The 19,990-nt window shown below is 60.2% G+C and overlaps 1 protein-coding gene across 2 annotated transcripts; it reads left to right on the plus strand.

Annotated features, from left to right (window-relative positions):
• The first annotated feature begins 1,926 nt into the window (after positions 1 to 1,926).
• Positions 1,927 to 18,324, plus strand: PPP1R9B (protein phosphatase 1 regulatory subunit 9B). Of its 2 annotated transcripts, XM_027094742.1 has the most exons (10): positions 1,929 to 3,800; positions 7,738 to 7,870; positions 9,187 to 9,307; positions 11,169 to 11,273; positions 12,309 to 12,444; positions 13,033 to 13,185; positions 13,296 to 13,349; positions 15,865 to 16,094; positions 16,406 to 16,502; positions 16,694 to 18,324. In XM_027094742.1, exons 1-10 carry the CDS (start codon positions 2,427 to 2,429, stop codon positions 16,745 to 16,747), a joined length of 2,457 nt encoding a protein of 818 aa, XP_026950543.1. In that variant the 5' UTR covers positions 1,929 to 2,426; the 3' UTR covers positions 16,748 to 18,324. The 2 variants fall into 2 exon arrangements, with proteins under 2 accessions (XP_026950544.1, XP_026950543.1); XM_027094743.1 differs by lacking the exon at positions 16,406 to 16,502 and having other exon boundaries at positions 1,927 to 3,800; positions 16,694 to 17,364.
• The last annotated feature ends 1,666 nt before the right edge of the window (positions 18,325 to 19,990 follow it).

Raw genomic sequence — 19,990 nt, forward strand, 5'->3', positions numbered from 1 at the left:
GGACAAGGGGGACGCAAGCATCCCGAGTCTAGTCCACTCCAAGCTGCTGCTGGAGATGTTGTTGGGGGTCGGGGTGGGGAGCGTCCACTGGGCCTGACTTGGTTCCCACCTCCTCCTCCCGTCCTTTAGAAGCTGGATTCCCCACCTGGCCAGAAGCATGGGCACTGACCCCTTGGGCTGGGACCAGTTAGAATGACTCACCAAAGGGTGTGGGAGATTCTGGGCGGAACACCCAGGGGCCTGTGCCCTCCCCCAATCCACACAAGAGCTTCTGAGGACACCGCCCAAACCCCCAACTAGGTGAGACTTCTGTCTCACCCAACTTCTATAGTGAGGTTGAGCGGGGGCGGGGCCGGGGGCGGGGGCGCTGTGGGTGGGGAGGTTCAAATCCCAGACTTGAGCTTGGAAACCCAAGTCCCAAACCTCCTGCTCAGAACCCAGATCGTTCCTCTCCGTTACCCTCAGGATTGCCAGCCTCAAGATCCAGTCCTGTGGTTCCTCGCCCCTCCCTGTCCCAATATTCAGGGTTCCCAGGCGGCTTCCCACACCCCATCCCCCACGCTCTTTTGCACGTGCTAACCAGTTTATATCCCACAAAACCCACACATATCCCAACAGTGGAGAGGTGAGAGGATTCCTTTCGACAGCCCTTCCAGGCAAGGGCAGTGGGTAGTGGGAGATTGGGGAGAAGAGGAAGAGGATGGAAGGGAAGAGGGCGGGGGAGGAGGCAGAGGCTGCAGGAAGGCCCGAGATGCAGGAAGCAGCTGGGAGTGGGGGGAGGCTTTGTGCCTGAGTTGTTCTCTGGGTCCTAGGGTCCACAATGTTCATCATTTTCTGGGATCTGTGGAGTGAAGCCGTGCATCTGGATCTGTCATGGTCTAGGGGGTGGACCTTCACTCCCAGGCCCTGGCATCTGGGTAAGGGTAGAGGGCAACCCCAGGCCCCTTGTTGTGTATGTGGGGGTTGGGGGGAGCATCAAAACAGCTGCCAGGACAGGGAACGTATAGGTCACTGCCCCCCTTCCCCCTCCCTACCCACACACACTTGCACACAGTGGCCAGAATCCTTTAGAGTAGAGATCCAAGCTAGAGCTCTCACTGGTGAAACTCTGGCCCGAGGCCTCCAGAATTCCTCCTCCAAAACTCCTTCTTCCTGTTTGAGAGGCAGGAGTGCTCTAGTAAGGCCGTGAAGACAGGCATACCACCCCTTCTTTCCCAGCCTGGGTGCAGTGCAGGCAGGTGACAGGACACCCTCTTCAGAATGGCAGAGGGCAAAAGCCAGCTTCGGACTGCCACCTGGGTGATGAGGACCATCTCCTTTCTCTCTTCCCCTTCCTCCTCCACCATAAGGCCAGCAACACTGGGCCAAGGTTTCACGCGTTAAAGGGTGCAAAATGTTCCCTATGGGAAATTGTTAAAATGCAGATTCCAGGGCAATCTGAATTTTTAAAATTTTCAAAGTGAACTATACTAGGAAGCTCCAAGGACATTGAAGGAAATGATCCTTTGCCCCTCCCCAGTATTCTCCCTCCACACCTCGGGTAGAGGAGGGCCACACTGAGACCACAGTGGTTGGCTTGCCAACCCCCAATATTTAGTGGGAGTGCGGTTATGTGGGTTGTGAAAAGCCACAGTCAGAGGTTGGGATGGAAGGGTTGAAGTGTACAAGCCAGCGTCTGGGGTCAGTGGAAGGCTGTGGCGAGGAACGGGCAGGGGAGGGGAATACAATCGCGTGGAGGGGAAGGGGAGGGCTCACAGGCTCCGGCCCCGGAAATCCGATCCCTTTAGGACCCAGAGGTGCCAGTCCCCAGCGGCGGCTGCGAGAAGGGCAGCCGCTTGGTCTCCGGCAGCCGCCGCTCGGGCAGAGCCAGAGAAAGACCGAGGCTCGGGGCGCGGGGGGGAGGGAGGGAGGGAGGGTAGTGCAGCGGCGGAGCGGCCCGGGCCGGCCGAGCAGCCATGGGCGCCCTGGTGCCGGGCCCCCCAAGAGCCAAGGCCCCCGGCCGGGGTTGGGGGTGCCGGGGCTACCAGCCCCGCTGACACCGCCTCGGACGATGTGAGCCGGCGCCTTCGCTGCTGCTTCGCGGGCAGGGCTCGCAGTCCCACCGGCCCCGGCCGCCGCTTTTCTAATTTGGGTGGGGGCGACCGTTCCAGGCCGCTCGGTCTTTGGTAGAGGGGCTGGCTGTCTTTGGCAGCTTGACTGGGGGAGGCGACCCACACAGGGCTCTCGGAGATATTTTTTCCCTTTTTTTTTTTTTTTTTTTAAAGCGAGGTTAACTGTTTTGGGCAGCTTGGTTTTGGGGGGAGGCTAAAAAAGGCCTTTCGGGGTTCCTTTTCTCTGGGGGAGGGGGCGGTGGTCCCGACTTGGCCAGCCGCCTGTTGGAAGGGGGGAGCGGGAAGCGTGGGGATGAGAACCCGGCTCCCCCCACTATGATGAAGACGGAGCCGCGGGGGCCCGGGGGTCCCCTCCGGAGCGCTTCCCCGCACCGCAGCGCCTACGAGGCGGGCATCCAGGCTCTGAAGCCGCCCGACGCGCCCGGGCCAGACGAGGCACCCAAGGCGGCCCACCACAAGAAATATGGCTCCAACGTCCACCGCATCAAAAGTATGTTCCTGCAGATGGGCACGACGGCGGGCGCGCCGGGCGAGGCGGGCGGCGGCGCGGGCCCCACTGAGGCCTTGCGGGCGCCCGAGCGCGGCGTGCGCCTGTCGCTACCGCGGGCCAGCAGCCTAAACGAGAACGTGGACCATAGTGCCCTGCTGAAGCTGGGCACCAGCGTGTCGGAGCGCGTGAGCCGCTTCGACTCCAAGCCCGCGCCCTCCGCTCAGCCTGCGCCGCCGCCGCACCCGCCGTCCCGGCTGCAGGAGACGCGGAAGCTGTTCGAACGGAGCGTCCCGGCGGCCGCGGGCGGCGACAAGGAGGCCGCGGCGCGGCGGCTGCTGAGGCAGGAGCGCGCCGGCCTGCAGGACCGGAAGCTGGACGTCGTGGTGCGCTTCAACGGCAGCACCGAGGCGCTGGACAAGCTGGACGCCGACGCCGTGTCGCCGACGGTCAGTCAGCTCAGCGCCGTCTTTGAGAAGGCCGACTCGAGGACCGGCCTCCACCGCGCGCCGGGGCTGCCCAGGGCCGCGGCCGCCGGGGCGCCCCAGGTCAACTCGAAGCTGGTCAGCAGGCGGTCCCGGGTGTTTCAGCCGCCCCCGCCGCCGCCCGCCCCGTCGGGGGATGCCCCAGCCGAGAAGGAGCGCGGCCCCGGAGGGCAGCAGCCCCCGCAGCACCGAGTGGCCCCCGCGCGGCCGCCCCCCAAGCCTCGGGAGGTGCGCAAGATAAAGCCGGTGGAGGTGGAGGAGAGCGGGGAGTCGGAGGCCGAGGCGGCGCCCGCGGAGGTGATCCAGGCGGAGGTGACGGTCCATGCGGCCCTGGAGAATGGCAGCGCCTTGGCAACCACCGCCAGCCCCGCGCCCGAGGAGCAGAAGGCCCAGGCGGCCCCCGAGGAGGAGGCGGCGACCGTGGCGGCGCCTGAGAGAGGGGTGGGCAATGGCCGGGCCCCGGACGTGGCCCCCGAGGAGGTGGACGAGTCCAAGAAGGAGGATTTCTCGGAGGCGGACTTGGTGGACGTGAGCGCCTACAGTGGGCTGGGGGAGGACTCTGGGGGCAGTGCCCTGGAGGAGGACGACGACGAAGATGAGGAGGAGGGTGAGCCCCCCTACGAGCCCGAGTCGGGGTGTGTGGAGATCCCGGGGCTTTCGGAAGAAGAGGACCCGGCCCCGAGCCGGAAGATCCATTTCAGCACGGCGCCCATCCAAGTAAGTGAACCCCCTCCCCGCCCCCGCGCCGCCCCTGCCACGTGCACGCAGTCGCCCCCGCCTCGCCAGCCAGCCGGGTTTGGCAGGCTGAGTCAAGCCCTGTCACCCAGCCCCCTTCCCAGAAGTTACCACCCTAAGGGGGGCGTGGGGGACTTCCAGCTGTTTGTCAGAGGGGGAAGATTTTTAGGCCTGAGCCGGGGTGGCCTGCTCTGACCTGCCCTCAGGTTCCTGTGCCCGCTGCCCCACCCAGCCCTGGGGCTCACCTGCCCTGCCCTGCGCGGGTCCTGGGACACCTGCTTTCCCTTCCTTTCCCAGACCTTCGTCCTCCAGAGGCTGCCAGAGGCGTGGACTGGGGTGGTGGGAAGGTGTGTCTGTGTATGTGTGTGTGCGTGTGTATCTGTGTCCTCAGGAGAGCCTCCCCACTTTGGTCCTTACTCCACTCTGGGCTGGAGGAGCCTGGGGAGCTTAGAAACACCCCTGCTTTCCCCCTGCACCAGAGCTGCATGGGGGGATGGAGGAGCAGGAACGTGCAGTGGCCTGCAGCCCTTCCTCCACAATGTCTGTAGCCCTCACCCCAACTTTACAGAACTGAAAGAGGGAAGCAGGTCTGTGAGGTTGAGCTGAGCTGGGGCCATGTGACTCGGGCCCCGTTCCCCGGGGTGTGTGCTGGGCCAGCTCCCGAGGTGGGGGTACAGGGTTCCACGGGGAGCAGGCGCTTTCTGTGGGTTTTGAGGAGGCTAGGCCTTCTGAGGGATGTGGAGAAGGGAGGGGGTGAGGCTGGGAAACCCCCAGGTGCCTGGCGGCAGCCTCCTGCTTTTGCTCTTGGCCTTGGCAGGACCCAAGCGCTCTTGCCTCATTCTCTGGGTGCCCTCTTTTTTGGGGACTCAGCTGCGTGTACACACACACACACACACACACTATTGGTGATTGGTTTGTGGGTTGTGCCAGTGCCCTGAGATCCTCAGGAGAATATTGATGGTGAGATCCCTGGGAGAATTAAGAACCACAGCCCTCCTACTACCACAGCCTTTCCTGCTACCCTCCATTCTCGGCTGGCACATTCAGCCTAAAGGCTCTTTCTCACCACGCCAGGCTCAGCTGTGCCCAACTCCAAGTCTGCTTCATGGGGGTGTCCAGGCCAAGGAAAGTCCAGCCTTTACCCCTCACCAGTCAAACCCTCATCTGTTTGACTGAAGTTTCCATAACTACTCCTGGACACGGAAGCTGCCCAAGTTTCCTCTCACCTGCTCCAGCATCTTAACCTCTGTTCCTCTCCCACCTCCACCCCAGGGGGCCTGAAAAGTGCTACTCCCCGCCTGGGCCAGCCCCTTCCCCCAGCGGTGACCTCACAGGCCCTTTCCCCTCCCCTCTGCTCTTCTGAAGGTGCTGGCATCCTGGAGGGAGAGAATTGAAGATTATGGGTGTTTCAGGGGACACTGAGGACAGAGGTGGGGACCACTGAGGCGGTCAGGACCTCCCCCACCACCACCACCGGCAGTTCTCTGAGCTGTCTGATACCCTCAGTTGGAGTTTGGTCTTTCAGCCCTGGGCCTCTGACTGTCTATATTTGACACCTTACCCTGATTTTTGGGTAGAAAATAGCACATGATTTGGAACAGTGCTCTCTGACTCCCTGGTGACTGTTGCTCGCCTGTGTGTGGGAGCCTGTGGTGTGGGGTGCCGCCTGTGCGTGTCTGACGTTTGACCTTACTGGGAATTTCCTCCCCCCACCCCCCAGTTTTTCCCTCTCTTTGCTGCGCCCCCTGCATTGATACTAAGTCCAGGTCTTGTGCCCCTTGGATGACCCAATTGTTGCCTTTACGGAGGCTTCTGCTGAGGACAGAGAGCTCAATTCCAGATTTGTCACCTGGAGAGGGGGGACTGGGTCCAGGGCCCTGAGGTCGGCTGGGCACATGGTGGTGGGCAGTGGTGAGGGGTGGTCTGGGACCTCTGAGCCTGAGGCCTGGGTTTCCTGCAGGGGGCAGGATTTGATAGGCTGAGAAAAGAGGGGAGGGCGAAGCCCAGGACAGGCTGTGAGGGTGTTATGGAGGTCACTGTGTGTGTGTGTGTGTGTGTGTGTGTGTGTGTGTGTGTGTGTGTGTGATTGCGTGTGCTTACACAATGGGGGGGTTTGTGAGGGTGTTATGGAGGTCACTGTGTGTGTGTGTGTGTGTGTGTGTGTGTGTGTGTGTGTGTGAGTGATTGCGTGTGCTTACACAATGGGGGGGTTTTGTTGACCCAGGCCACCACATAGACTGAGGGATGAAGGGACCATCTCTGCTGGAGTAGAGGGTGAGGGTCAAAGGGACTCAGGTACAAAAGGGGGCCAAAGCCAGTTTGCCAGGTCTAGGCACACACCAGCCCCTGTCCCAGGGCCTGGGGCATATGTGCAAAGGGGACAGAGTCTCAGTGACCCACCCTCCAGTCTCATCCCGCCCTGTCACAGGCTAACCCCCGTGACCTTGGGCAGCGGACCTGGCATTTTGCACTGTGTGTGGATGAGGTAGCCCGTCCCTCCCAGGAGCTTGGGGCTGCTGGCCAGATGTCAGGGGGGCAGCCCAACTACTGCACAATCCACAAGGAGCTTTTAAGGGTTTGTGTTCAACTTTCTCTGATGCTGTGAAGTTGAGGGCAGTGAGTTAAGTGACCACATGGACTCCTCCAGCTAGGAGCCCCCTTGTGGGAGTGGTGGGGCTTCGCGGGGGTGACGCCAGACCAAGGCTGGGACACGAGAGTGCCGCTACCGGCCTGGGTGCCCGTGGAGCCTGCTCCTGGAGGAGTGGGGCCCTGGCAGGGGCCTTGGGGGAGACGGTGCCCCACTTCAGCTGCTTAGGCCTCAGGCCCAGCCATCTGATAGAGCTGCTGCCACCCTTCGTCGCCCCCGCTTGGCTCCAAGTGGTACCAGCCTGTCGCTGCAGGCAGTGAAGCAGGAACACGTCATGGTACCCCAAATGGTGCTCATTAACCTCCCACCAGGGGCACCCTGCCTGGGCCCAGAATTAGGTACTCCTGCAGAGCCCTTGTCCTAACTTCTCTGCTCTTTGGAGGAGGGTCAGGCTGGGGAATTTCCCTTTCTGCTGAGAGACAGCAGAGGGGTACGGGGGACAGTAAGGCCGGGTTCGCTGTGGACAGTGTCAGAGGCTGCCACCTTCCCGCTCTCCTTGCTTTCTGCAGGGCACTGGGCCCAGGACCTCTGCCCAGGCCTCCTAGTGCCCTGGGGATAGGGGCGTACCTCAGAGAGCTGAGGTTCTAGAGGGAGACTGAGGCCTGGCTGTGCAGGCAAGGCCATAGGGGCTCCTCTGGCCTGCCCTCTCTCCATGGGGGTAGAGGTGGTCCTTCCTGCCTCCCTCCTCCACCCTGGCCTCCACTTCAGGTTCAGGTCAGCTGGGTCCTGGGTGCCCCTCTGCCTCTTTCTACCGCTCTCTCTCCTCCCTTCCCCCTCCCTGCGTCTCCACTCCCGTCCGCCACCCCCCAAATGTGGCATCCTCCAGCATCTCCTTCACTCTTTCTCCTCTTCCCCTCTTCCACTCATCCTGTTCCTTCCTCTCTCCTGCCGTCTGTGTCCGTGCCCACCCTCGCCTCTGTCTGGGACAGGGGCTGTCTGTCCATCTCTCTCTGACCTGGGGACCTGGGTTCCTGAGTGTGACCGTTTCTCCGGCATTGACCTTCCTTTCCTACTCCAGTTGGCCATGCTCATGTGGTCGGAGCTGCAGGGGAGTAATGGTGTGGATGCGGCAAGGCTGGCTCCCTTTCTCTCTCGCCCCACAGTTCCGGAACCAGAAGGGCCCCCACTCTGAGCTGGGGTCATTGCGGGCTGGGGGAGGCCTGTGGCAGGAGGGGAGCGCGGCGGGGGGCGCAGCCTGCCCGTTGGGCCCCCTCTCAGCGGTTTAGCGCTCGCCCTCCTGCGGGCTCCTCTGACAGGCGGCCTCCTCCCCAGGTGTTCAGCACCTACTCCAACGAGGACTATGATCGCCGCAACGAGGACGTGGATCCCATGGCAGCCTCTGCTGAGTACGAGCTGGAGAAGCGGGTGGAGAGGTTGGAGCTGTTCCCTGTGGAGCTGGAGAAGGGTGAGCCGGGCCTCCTGCGCCTCCTCCCCCGTGCCAGCTTCCACCCTGGACCCTCAGGCGCTTCCACAGAGACGTTCTGCTTCTACCTCTAACTGGGCCTCTGTCAGCGCCCCACGGCCCCACAGACTCAGCCCAGCCCAAGCTCCTACCGCCACCACCCCTGTCATGCTGCACTATGTGCTCCTGAAGTCATCAGGCCCCCCGGGAGCACTGGGGGCTGGGTCCTGGGCTGTGTGGGCCAAACCTTGATGGGAGAGCGACGGTGGAGGTGGGGGGCAGGCCTGGGTGGAATGGTCACATCTAACTACGTCCTTGTGTACAGTGAGGGGGCCGGGAAAAGAAGGGAGGGGCCGCTATAACAGCATTTAACAGGAAACCTGACCAGACTCGGGGGGATCCCCAAGGAAGTGATGCTTGAGTTGAGCCCTGAAGAGGAGATCAGGGGAGTGTGTGGGAGAGAGGAGAGACCTGGTGGATTCAGAGGGCGGGGGAAGAAGGGTGTGCAAACAAGGCCTTGTAGACCACTTTTTTCTAAGATGGACCGGAAGTCTTGCAAGGCCTGGGAAAGGTATTCTAGAGAGACCACACCAGGCTGTGCTGTGGGGTGAAGGGTTATAAGTGGATGGAGAGGGGCCACTGCGGTGTGGACAAGACGATGGCCATGCAGGAGGTGGATGAACAACTTGAGAGCTTCTTAGAAGGTGGGATCGGCAAGAGTCGGTGGTTACTTGGCTTCCACAGAGGGTACGAGGGGGCGGGAGGAATCCAGGTGGCTCCCAGGCCCCATGAAGGAGTGGCAGACAGGAAAAGCCTGTTTGTGGGGGAAGATCATGAGTTGGGATGTCAGAAGCCCGTTAGACAGGCGGGGGCAGCAGCTGTGGAGAGAGGAGTGGGTCTAGGGGGAGACAAAAGCGGGAGGTCTTGAATTGTAAAGGCTGTGAGCAGCGATGAGACTGCTTAGGGAGGGGGGAGATCATCCCCATCGTGGCTCCCTCAGTGGTCCTGTGGCCACCACACACCTGCATCTGCATCCAGACAGTACCCCTCAGCACCTCTGCTGCCCGTCTGTTCTTTGGACGGGGCAGAGGGCAGGCAGTGACCCAAGAGCATCCTAGTTGGCAGAGAAGAGGTGGCCAGAACCATGTCCCTTCCCCAGGTGTGGGACACCCCCACGTGGAGACTGCTTCTTGAGGTGAGGCCATACCTCAGCACGAGGGTAGGGGATGGGGAGTCGCTCACTCTGTCCCCTGCAAGCCCCAGGCTGGAGCTCCTCACCCCACCCCCCTACCTGCTTCTCATCACCCTCTGCTTCGCAGATTCCGAGGGCCTGGGCATCAGCATCATTGGCATGGGGGCCGGGGCAGACATGGGCCTGGAGAAGCTGGGCATCTTCGTTAAGACTGTGACTGAAGGCGGTGCGGCCCATCGGGACGGCAGGTACCGCCTCCCCTTCCCTGATCAGCCATCATGTATGGGGCGGGCCACTACCTGTGTGGGGCTCAGATGTTCGTGGAGCACTGCTGTGCCAGGTGCTGGTCCAGGCCCTGGGGGTACAGTGAACAGAATAGGCGGAGTGCTCGCCCTCATGGCACGTGCATGCTAGGGGGCTGTGTGTAGGTGTTGTGTGTCCTGGTTTTGAGTGTGTGTTGGGCCATGGGGAGGAGAGCACGGGTGTGGAGGCTCTGTCCTAGCAGAGTACCTGTGAGCTTTTTTTTAGTTTAGCAAACACTGAGCCTCTGACCCTGTTGTAGGGCTGGTGCCAGGCGCTGGGGAGTCATTGTTGAGGCCTTGCCCTCAGGAAGCATGTAGTGTAGTGAGGCAGACGGATGAATAGTGGATACACAGAAAATGGTGAAAGAGAGAAAAATACAGGGTGCCACTAAACCCTAAAACAGGAGGGCTTGACCTCTCTGGGTATCAGGGAAGTCTTCCTGGAGGAAGTGATGTTGGAGTTGAGACCCGAAGCATGAGCAAGAGTTAGCTAGGCTGAGGGAGTGGGGCATGCAAGGCATTGCAGGCAGGGCACCGAAAGCAGGCAGGTATAACTGGAGCTAGAGACCACAAGGGATCAGGTGTGCGGTGAGGCTGGAAGAGCCAGTGGGGGCATGCCAGGGAGGAGGCTGCTTCTTGCCTGTGTGCCTATGTTTGGCCTCTGAGGCTGGAGGGTGTGAGTTCTGTGGGTCAGAGGGCTCAGGAAGACCCCCTGGAGTTACGGGCAGCCCAGTGACCCCTCTGGAGCCTCCCTACTGTGTGTGGATTGCAGAGGGGGAGTGGGAACAGCTGTAGGGCACCCCGGGTTATTGTAAGTTAAAGGCTGATATCAGGGGTACCTTGTGGTACCTCTAAGCACAGACCCCTCCACGTGACAGAGGTGAGTGGGTGTCCTTGCGAGGACCGGGGTCATGATGCTGGAGGTGGGGTTGCCTCACTCAGGGAGCTTCTGTCTGCTGCAGCCCAGGTGGTATGGCGGGCTGGGGTTGGGGGGTCAGAGAAAAGGAAGGAAGGCCATCCCTGCTCTTTCACTTACCCCCTCATTTGAACTTTCCAGAGCCTTTCCCATGGTCTCTCGTTGGCCGGGTGGGGAGTGTGTGTGCATGTGAGAGTGTCCCCACACGAGGCATGTTGGTGTGAGCTGTTTACAGTAGGCTCTCTCCTCCATTTCTGTGTGGGAGCCCTGCGGGGAGGCCTGGCATTCTGGGGGGAGGTGGGAGTGGAGGAAGGAGGTGGCCGAGGGTCCCTCCCACACTTTCGTCCCCCTCGGCGGCCTGTCTGGGCCACCCCCATCTCCTTGTGTGGAGAACAAGGGCTTCCAGCACCACAGCTGGGGCGTGTTGGGGGCTGTGCACCTGTATGGGGGCAGGGGGTGACCCTGTGGGACTGTGTGAGAACACAGGTCTCAGGCATTTGGAGGAAATCTGCGGACTCAGGTCTGCACGGAAATGGATGTATAAGAAGGCTGTGTGTTACGTGTGCGCGGCAGGCCCTTGCTGGTGTGCATGGCCGTGATGAGCTCTGTGGATGTCACACTGGTCCGCCGAGTGTGGTGGAGGAGGGGAAATAGCTTGTGATTGTCATGGCAAGTGTGCTTGCCACCATTCCTGGTCCTGGATGCCTGGTCTCACTGCCCATGGGCCTGGCTGATACCTGGTCCTCCGGCCTCATGCATCTTATGCAGGCAGACAAAGTACCAGGTCCCTGTGGGGACTGAGCCTTGAGTTACTGATGGGAGGGGGGCCATGTCTACCCCAGCTCCACAGTTCGCCTCGTGACCCCCCCTAACCAGTGTCACCTCCCTTAGGATCCAGGTGAATGATCTCCTGGTGGAAGTGGATGGAACAAGTCTGGTGGGAGTGACCCAGAGCTTTGCAGCCTCCGTGCTCCGGAACACCAAGGGCCGTGTGCGGTGAGGCCCGGGAGGGTGGGGGCGGTGGGCAGTGGGAGCAGACAGGAGGCTCAGCCCTCATCTGGCCACTTTGCCCAGCTGCCCACGCCTGGTTAAGACTCTGGGTGGCCCAACTTACAGAGGAGCTTTCACCATCTCCCTGCCAGAAGGAACTGCTGTGTGCCTATCCCCTGCCCTGTCTGCCTTCGCATCTCTAGCCCCTGACTGCTGCTAGCCACCAGCACTCAGGCTTCAAGGCCCGTTGTCCACCATGCCTCCACACTGGCCTCTTGGGCTTATTCTCCTTTCTCCCTGCCTGTCCTGACTCATTCATTGAAGATCCAAGACATGCAGGGAGGATGCTATCCAAATTGCAGTTGATCCCTCCCTCCTCTCTAGCCTGGTGATTCCTGTGAAGACTCCTCCCTGGGTCTGTCAATTAAAGGGGTTGGGTTAGAAGCTCCCTACTTTCCTCTCTGGCATAACATTCAAGGACCACTCCCTGCCCCCTCCAAGAGGGGCACTGCCCCCAGAAAAGGGTGGTAGAGAAACAGGATGTGGGTGGCCACGGAGAGGAGGGGCTGGTGCCTGGAAGTTCCACTATTTCCTCTCCATCCTAATCTCTAGTTGCCATCATCCCGCCCCTTCCTGAAGCTCAGGGCCTTGGAGTGCACACAAGACACCCGTCTACAGCCCCAGGGTCAGCTTCGCCAATCCCCTGCCTCGCTTTCTCCCATGTGGTGGGGGAAGAGCTCCTATGCTGGCATCTCCCGAACTCCTGTCCCCTGCGGCCTAGCCTGAAGTTTGGCTGACGTCTCCCCACCCCACAAACTGGCCAGAAGGGCTAGTGGGCCTCTGCTTCTCCTGGGAAGGAAACCCAATAAGGGCCCCCTGCTACCCCATTCATTATTAACACTCTGCAGTCTCTGGACTCAGTTCTTTCATTTCACCTCCCTGGGAGGACCTGGATGTGGAGAGGGGAATACCAGCGGGGAGGATGGTGGCATTTTCCGGCCAAGGACAGAGACAAAGGGAACGATGCTGGTGCCTCTGCAGATTTATGATTGGCCGGGAGCGGCCGGGTGAGCAGAGTGAGGTGGCCCAGCTAATTCAGCAGACCCTGGAACAGGAGCGATGGCAGCGGGAGATGATGGAGCAGAGATACGCCCAGTACGGGGAGGATGACGAGGAGGTAGGGACTCCGCCTGGCTGGCAGCGTCATCGCCCCCTGGTGGCTTGATGGAGTATTATAGCCATCCTCTGCCTCTGCCACTTTCCAGGCCTTGTGAAGAACCCCAGAGCAACGCTCCTATCCTGGGGGAGCCCCCAGTCTGAGGGAGGCGATGCAGACCTTTCCCTTAAAGAACCTCTAGTCTGATGGAAGAGTCACACCCTCTGTCTTCAGAAAGCCTTCCTGGTCCTACAAGAAAAACGTAGTTCCCTCTAAGAGCCCCCACTCTGAGGGGACCTAGTCTGAGGAAGGAGACAGTTCCAGACCTCAGGGGACCTGCTGTGTGAGGGGGAAAGCAGAGGCTGTTTCTTCAGGGCCCTCAGTCTCACAGGGGTATTACCCCTGTCTTCTGGGGACTCTCCAGGCTGTTGGGGGTAGACACAAACCATGCCCCTGGGTGACCCCCAGTCTGATGAGGGCAGCGTGAACCACACCCCTGGGTGGCCCCCAGTCTAACATGGGCAGACTGCTGCTGGCCTAGGCCCCAGTCCTCAGGGCTGAGGGAGGTTGTGGTGGGCAGGGTGCACAGCCGCCTGTCTCCCTTCGCAGACAGGAGAATACGCCACTGACGAGGATGAGGAGCTGAGCCCCACGTTTCCAGGTGGCGAGATGGCCATCGAGGTGTTCGAGCTGGCAGAGAACGAGGATGCCTTGTCCCCTGTGGACATGGAGCCTGAGAAGCTGGTGCACAAGTTCAAGGAGGTGGGCAGAGGGGTCCCTGGGCTGGTGGAAGGCAAGGGCAGGCTGGTATCCAGCCCCGCAGTACTGCCTGCCCCAGCCCGAGCTGAGTGCCTGTGCCCCTGCCCCCACAGCTCCAGATCAAGCATGCCGTGACCGAGGCGGAGATCCAGCAGCTGAAAAGAAAGGTAAGAGCGGCGGGGAGTGGGGGTGGGGCGCTGGGGGAACGACCCCTCCACCCTCACACTGCACATGCTGGCCCTTGCCCTCCACCCACAGGTGCGTGCAGAACCAGCCGCTCTGAGGTGAGGGAGGGTAGTGTTAAGAGCACAAGCTCTGGACCCATCTCTCCACCACTCACTTGCTGCTCTGGGTCTCATTCTCCTCACCTGTAAAATGGGTTGATAACAGTGCCAACACCGTAGGATCACTGTGAGGATAAAATAGAATAATACGCGTAAAGTCCTTAGTACAGTGTCTGACACATAGTAGGTGCTCAGTAAAAAGTTGTGCTGTTAGCCGTCAGCATTCTAACAGCTGAACGTGGACGTCTTCACGTTCACACAGTCCCACACGTGTCCTCTACACACAAGCCCAGCGGTAAACGTAAACCATCCAGGGGTCCAGGCACGTGGTACCCACAGACTCACTCACCCAGACACCTAGAGACACCCACTCTGCTCAGACATAACACGGGGACAACGGACCCATGCTTCACATGGCAATACCTCTGTGTCTGTCTGCTGTGTCCGTCCGCTGTGAGACACAAGAAGAGTGTCACAGGACGTGCGCATTCTCACAGAGATGCTGATGCTACCAGTTGGTGCACACACGTGACATCTACAAACACACATATGTGCTTTGTACAGACACCCACATGAGCACACTGGGTGCCCACACCCTCACAGGCATAGATACACAGACTTCTGATACACAGTCTGTACTGGGTCCCTGCTGGGCCTGGACATTAGGAGTCCCAGTTCCCCTGGGGCTTCCAGTGTGGCAGGGAGAGGCAGGGGCACATAGGGACTGTGCAGACATGGTACACACATGTGCGCTCCCACATGTGGGCTTAGACCAGCACACCTGGAGAGAGGAGAGCGTGAAACAGCCCCAGGGGGAGGGCAGGGTTTAGATGACTGAGGCAGGGGAAGGGCATTCCTGGCAGGGAGACCAGCGTGAGCTTGGAGGCTGGCTTTGGAAGGAGGCCCACAGGCTGTGGCAGCCGTTCCTGTGGGGGAGAAGTGGGAGACAGCTGGACTGCCAGGGTGGGCTACGCTTGCAGTGTCCTGACACCCTGCTAAGGGCTCCAGCCTTGATTCTTTGGCCGTATGGGGCCACGAGGGGGAAGGTCACTGCCGACAAAGTGGGAGGCGTGGGGGTGAGCAGGATTTGGAGGCCGGCGAACCAGTTAGAAACCCGGGTGATGTCCCGGCAGGGATGGGCAGGGCTGCCCAGGGCACAGGCAGAGGGAATGGATAGGAAGGGCGGGTTTGAGTTGCATTTTCTAGGGTGAGGTGACAGGCCTTGTTCCTGGGTAGATGCGGAGCATGAAGGGGAGGAGCTGCTGGGCGCCTTCTAAGTGCTCAGCGCCATCTAGGACCTGTGATGGGTGAAAGCAGATTTGATCCTTGCCCTTGTGCGGCTTAGAGTCTCTGCACCGACACTGGTATCACAGAAGCTGACCCGGGCTCTAGAGGAGAGGACAGGGCCCTGAGCTAGAGCCAGCAGAGCCTGATGCAGCCGGGCTGTGTGTGGGCTGTGCTGTCAGAGGGGAATCACGGGAGACTTCTAGGGAAGTGATGCACTAAGGAGAGGGCCTAAGGGTGAGCTAGTGGGAAATGACGAGGCAGTGGGAGGGTAGGTGTGGGCATTCCAGGCACAGGGAACGGGGAGGCAAAGGCCCTGCAGCAAGAGGGAATGTGGCAGGTCTGAGGATGTGCACGAAGGCCTGTGTGGCTGGGACACAGAGGGCAAGGGGTGTTTGCAGCCAACGAGGTTTGAGGGGCAGGCAGTGGGGCTTGAAGCTGAGCCCTGGGGTGGCAGTGAGATGACGGCACCTTTGGATGGAGGTGGGCTAGTCAGAAAAGGAGGAATAGGTTTGTGTGGGTGGGGGCAGGGTGCCTCTGAGGAGCTGGGAGTAAATTTGGGCTGGAGGTGCGGGGCTCAGTACACAGAGGTGGTGAAGGAGGTGAGTAGAGAGAGAACAGAGTCCCCAGGACTGGGCTGTGGGCGCTGGGAGGTCTGCACTGGGGTGGCCAGGGAGCTGGGAGAGGAGCCAGGACTGTTGAGGAAGCCACAGAAGCCAGGGCTGCAGAGAGGGGATAGAGGGCAATGGTGACCCTCACCTGCCCTGCTCCTTTACCTCCACCATCTCACTGCAGCCTCTGTGAGCTTGGCAAGGAAGGAATCACTCCTGCTTTACAGATGGGAGGACTAAGGCTTAAGACAGAAGTGGCCTTACCCCAAGGCCCCGAGCTAATCAGCGACGATCCTGGGCCTCCGGCCTTCTAGGAGTGTGGCACGTGTCAGGGCCCCTGGCTGGGAAGGCTGAGGTTGTGGTCCCACCTCGTCCCTCTCCAGCATTCGGTTCTCAGGCCCAGCCAAGGAGAGTCAGTAGCTGGGGGGCAGTGGGCTCCGTATCTGCGGGAATCATCCAGCGACTGTGGCCCCCGCCAACCCAGGGGTGTTTCTTCCTCTCAGCTGCAGAGCCTGGAGCAGGAGAAGGGGAGGTGGCGGCTGGAGAAGGCCCAGCTGGAGCAGAGTGTGGAGGAGAACAAGGAGCGCATGGAAAAACTGGAGGGCTACTGGGGCGAGGCCCAGAGCTTGTGCCAGGCTGTGGACGAGCACCTGCGGGAGACCCAGGCCCAGTACCAGGCGCTGGAGCGCAAGTACAGCAAGGCCAAGCGCCTCATCAAGGACTACCAGCAGAAGTACGTGGCTGGGGGCTGGGCTTCCTGGGCCTAGGGGGGACTGAGAGGCCTGTGGTGGCATTCCCTCCCCACTCCAGCCCAGTAGGGAGGCAAGGAGCACAGAAGTTGGAGGGCCCTGTGGTGGGGATGCCTGGGTTTGTAATGACTGGGCGCCAGAGGCTTTGGGAAGAGCTGGGACCTCCCGACCTGAGGACAAGGAGCCGGCAAAAGCGGCCCAGGTGGAGCCGAGGACGGGGCCGAGGACCCTGAGACTCTGGATGGAAGCTAGACCAGACACCCTTACCCACTGTCTGTCTCCCACTGGTACCCAGGGAGATTGAGTTCCTGAAAAAGGAGACGGCACAGCGCCGGGTTCTAGAGGAGTCAGAGCTGGCGAGGAAGGAAGAGATGGACAAGCTCCTGGACAAGGTAGGCCCAGGGGTGCCCTAGGGGCAGGCAGGTCAGCCCCCGTCTGGCACCCACCCTGTGGATCCTGCAGGGAGAGAGAGGAGTCATGCTGCTGGCTGGGAGCTCAGGGTCATGTCTCCTTCAGGGGGGCCCGAAGGGCAGGGACCATGCCCAGCGCCCAGGCCTGACTCCCTCTCCCCTTTGTTTTTCAGATCTCGGAACTGGAAGGAAACCTGCAAACACTGAGGAATTCCAATTCTACTTAACAGGAATCATTCCTTGACCGGACAATAATTAATCCCCTCCCATTGTCCTCCTCCCTCCCCTGTCCTCAATACTTCACCCCGCCCCCTACCAGCCTGGGGACAGGTGCCCCGACTCCCCCACCCCTCCACCCCACCTCCCCCAGCTTCAGGGACCAGAGGGCCCATATTACAGGCCCCCTTAAGGTGGCCCCGGTCAGACAGGTGGCTGGAAGGATGGCCTCCTTCTAGCCTTTGGGGCTGAGGCACAGAGGCCATGGGATGCCAAGGGCTGGCCTGGGTGGTGGATGGACACGAGGACCTGCAGACCAAACTGCCAGACGTTACAACCTCCAGCCTTTGTCTCTGGACTGGAAAGGGGCCGGGGGCTCTCCCAGCATCTCACCACCTGGAGGCTGCTCCCTGCTCACGGGGCTCCTAGGCGGCCCCTGGGCCTCTCGACTTGAGTCTACCTTCCTGTCCCTTCCCCGCTCCCCCGTCATCGTGCTGTTCTGTTGCATCCTGACCCTCCTGCTGGGAGGGGTTGCCTCTACACCTCTCCTCCCATCCCTGTCTGCCCTCCCAGGATGGGTAGCGTCTACCCAGAGCCTGGAGGCTGGGCCTGGCCCTGCACTGATTTCTCACGTATCCTGCGTGAAAAGGGGAGAGTCCGGGACACCTGATGTCCAGCTCCCCCTTTGCTCGGGGCAGCAGCCCTCAGTCTCTCCTTGTGCCTCCCGTCCCCCAGGTGCCAAATAGCCATAACCTCTTCCTGGAACTGTTCCGCGGCCTCTTTGGGGACCAGGTTTCCTGGCCAACCCTGGGAATGAGCGGGAGGACAGGAGGTCAGCTTAGGGGGCCTGGTTTTAGGCAAGGGGAACATTTGTCACTGGAGAGCCAGGCCCTGTCCTGCCCTACGCAGGGCCACACCTGGAAGCCTTGTACTAACATGGCAGAGTTTCAGCCTCACCCCACCCACACCCACAGTTTTCCAATGTTTTGACTGGAGGGCAAAATTTTACTACTTTTCATCTTTTTGGAGACCAGGGCTGCCCTGCTGGCAGCCTGCTTTCTAAGTGAAATCGACTCCGTTTCCCCACTTTAACCCCAAATTGGGGCTTGGACCAAGGCAGGTGAGACCCTCACCCCAGGTCCCCTCCCCTTTCAGATGACATCTCTCATTCTGCCTCTTCCTCACGCCCCTGCCTCAGCCTGGGTTTTTGTTCTTTTTTTAAAAAACGACGCTTGTTCCATCCATTTTGGCTTTTCCTCGTCCCCTGTAAATAGACCATGCCATCGATCAGTATTTCTCAGCACCCACTTCCTGCCCCCAGACGTGCGCCTACCCCCGAAGGAGCTGGCTGTCTCAGTGCCTGGGCCCGTGCACTTCACCTCCTCGGCCTCAGCAGATGGAGGGGGCGGGGCTGGGTGGGCGGGGCCGTGGGGGGGGGGGGCTTCTGGTTTCTCCGGCCGGGGCCACCTCTGTCCCGCCTTCCACAGGACTGCGTCTCTGTATATAATATATATATGTATGTATTGTTCCCGGTTTTGTACGGACCATGCCCTCTGTCAGGTCGTCCCCATAAAAGCAGCCCCCAGAGCCTTGCTGCCTGGTTTCTTGATTCGCAGGAGGGGGTGGGGGGCAGAGATGCCAGTCTGAGCCCAGTGGTCTCCCGCTAGTGCTACCTCTGACCCTGAGGATCTTTATACTGAGAACCCTTGTTCCCGCAAACTCCATCTGCCACCATCCCCCCACCGTCCCCCATCCCTTCCGGGCAGGGCTGGGGTTTCTAGAGCTTTCCTTAGGCTCATCGCTTTCCTCTTTTTCAAGGTCTCTGATGGAATTTAAAGGATGGGTTAGATACAGTAAGGTGAACCCTGAGTCCCTCCCCTGAGAAGTGTAACCTGATGGGGATACACAGCCCCTAGTTTTCCGGAAGTGCAGCTGGGGGTGGGAGATGATATGTCAGAGCAATTTTGTCGCCTGGGTTCTAGAGATTCCCTCTGGCAGTAGCCAGAGAGGCCTTAAGTAGTCCTAGACCTCTGCTCTGTGCCAGCAGGTTTGGTTGCTAACTCACCAGTTCTAATACCAACAGGCCTGGGAGTCCAGATGCCAGGGTTCCAGGGACAAACTTCAGTGAAATCCCAGACAGAGATGAGAGCAGGGGGCAGTGGGGCCTCTCCTTGCTCTGGGAGCTGTGTGCTATGTGTGATAAAAAAGTACAAGACACTTGTGTTCAGTGGCCCGGCCACCAAGAGGATTCTCACGGTCCCCTTCGCCCTAAAGAATGGAAGTCCCAACATTAGGGCCCTTCAAAGTCACTTTGGTGGGTCCCTGACAAACCCGAGACGAGTGGCCTCTACCAGAACTCCCAGTGGCAGGCGGCTCCTGGGGTGGCCACTCCCTTCTGGATGGCTCTGTCACACAAGTCTCCTTCATGTCAAGCCAAATTCTGGCTTCCCATAGCTTCATTCCAAAAATCCTAGTTCTACACCTCAGGGCCATATATAACCAGTCCAATTCTGCCACCCACCTAAGATCACCTGGGAACCTGGAGATGGTGGCCATGCCTCTAGGCGTTTTCTCTTACAAGTGGATCTTCCTTGGAACACTGCTGGGAAGACAAATCCAGGTGGCTGAATCCCAGGATCAGAAACCACCAAACCACAAGGTCACAGGTCATATCTCCAGAGTTACAGGTGACTTGGGCCCTGCTCAGGCAACCTGGCCAAGAAGACCCAAGGAGGACTTCCCTGGTGGCAGAGTGGTTGAGAATCCGACTGCCAATGCAGGGGACCCGGGTTCGAGCCCTGGTCCGGGAAGATCCCACGTGTTGCGAAGCAACTAAGCCCATGCGCCACAACTACTGAGCCTGTGCCCTAGAGCCCATGAGCCACAACTGCTGAGACCGCGTGTTACGACTACTGACGCCTGCGCACCTAGAGCCTGTGCTCCGCAACAAGAGAAGCCACTGTGATGAGAAACCCACGCACTGCAACGAAGAGTGGCCCCCACTCGCCACAACTAGAGAAAGCCCGCACGCAGCAACGAAGACCCAATGCGGCCAAAAATAAATAAATTCATTAAAATAAAAAAAAGGTCCCAAGGAGTGAAGTGGCTGGATCTTCCTGGGTGGCGAGGCAGACACGGGGGTTGTGATGAGGGCTTCTGTTGATCTGACCAGAGCAGAGCATCCAGGGTGGGGTCCTGCCCCCGTCTGTCCTGTGTATTAGGTGAGGGGCTTGCACCCCGTATGTTCCAAAAGG

Source organism: Aethalodelphis obliquidens, unplaced genomic scaffold (assembly GCF_003676395.1).
Source record: "Aethalodelphis obliquidens isolate GAN/ISIS:26980383/991018 unplaced genomic scaffold, ASM367639v1 scaffold89, whole genome shotgun sequence".
NCBI lineage: Eukaryota > Metazoa > Chordata > Mammalia > Artiodactyla > Delphinidae > Aethalodelphis > Aethalodelphis obliquidens.

Excerpts from the sequence above, each read along its gene's own strand:
- PPP1R9B (XM_027094742.1), top strand. The coding sequence starts at position 2,427 with ATGATGAAGACGGAGCCGCGGGGGCCCGGGGGTCCCCTCCGGAGCGCT. Across the intron at positions 16,095-16,405 it reads ATCAAGGACTACCAGCAGAA|GGAGATTGAGTTCCTGAAAA; the intron begins GTACGTGGCTGG and ends ACTGGTACCCAG. Across the intron at positions 16,503-16,693 it reads TGGACAAGCTCCTGGACAAG|ATCTCGGAACTGGAAGGAAA; the intron begins GTAGGCCCAGGG and ends TTTGTTTTTCAG.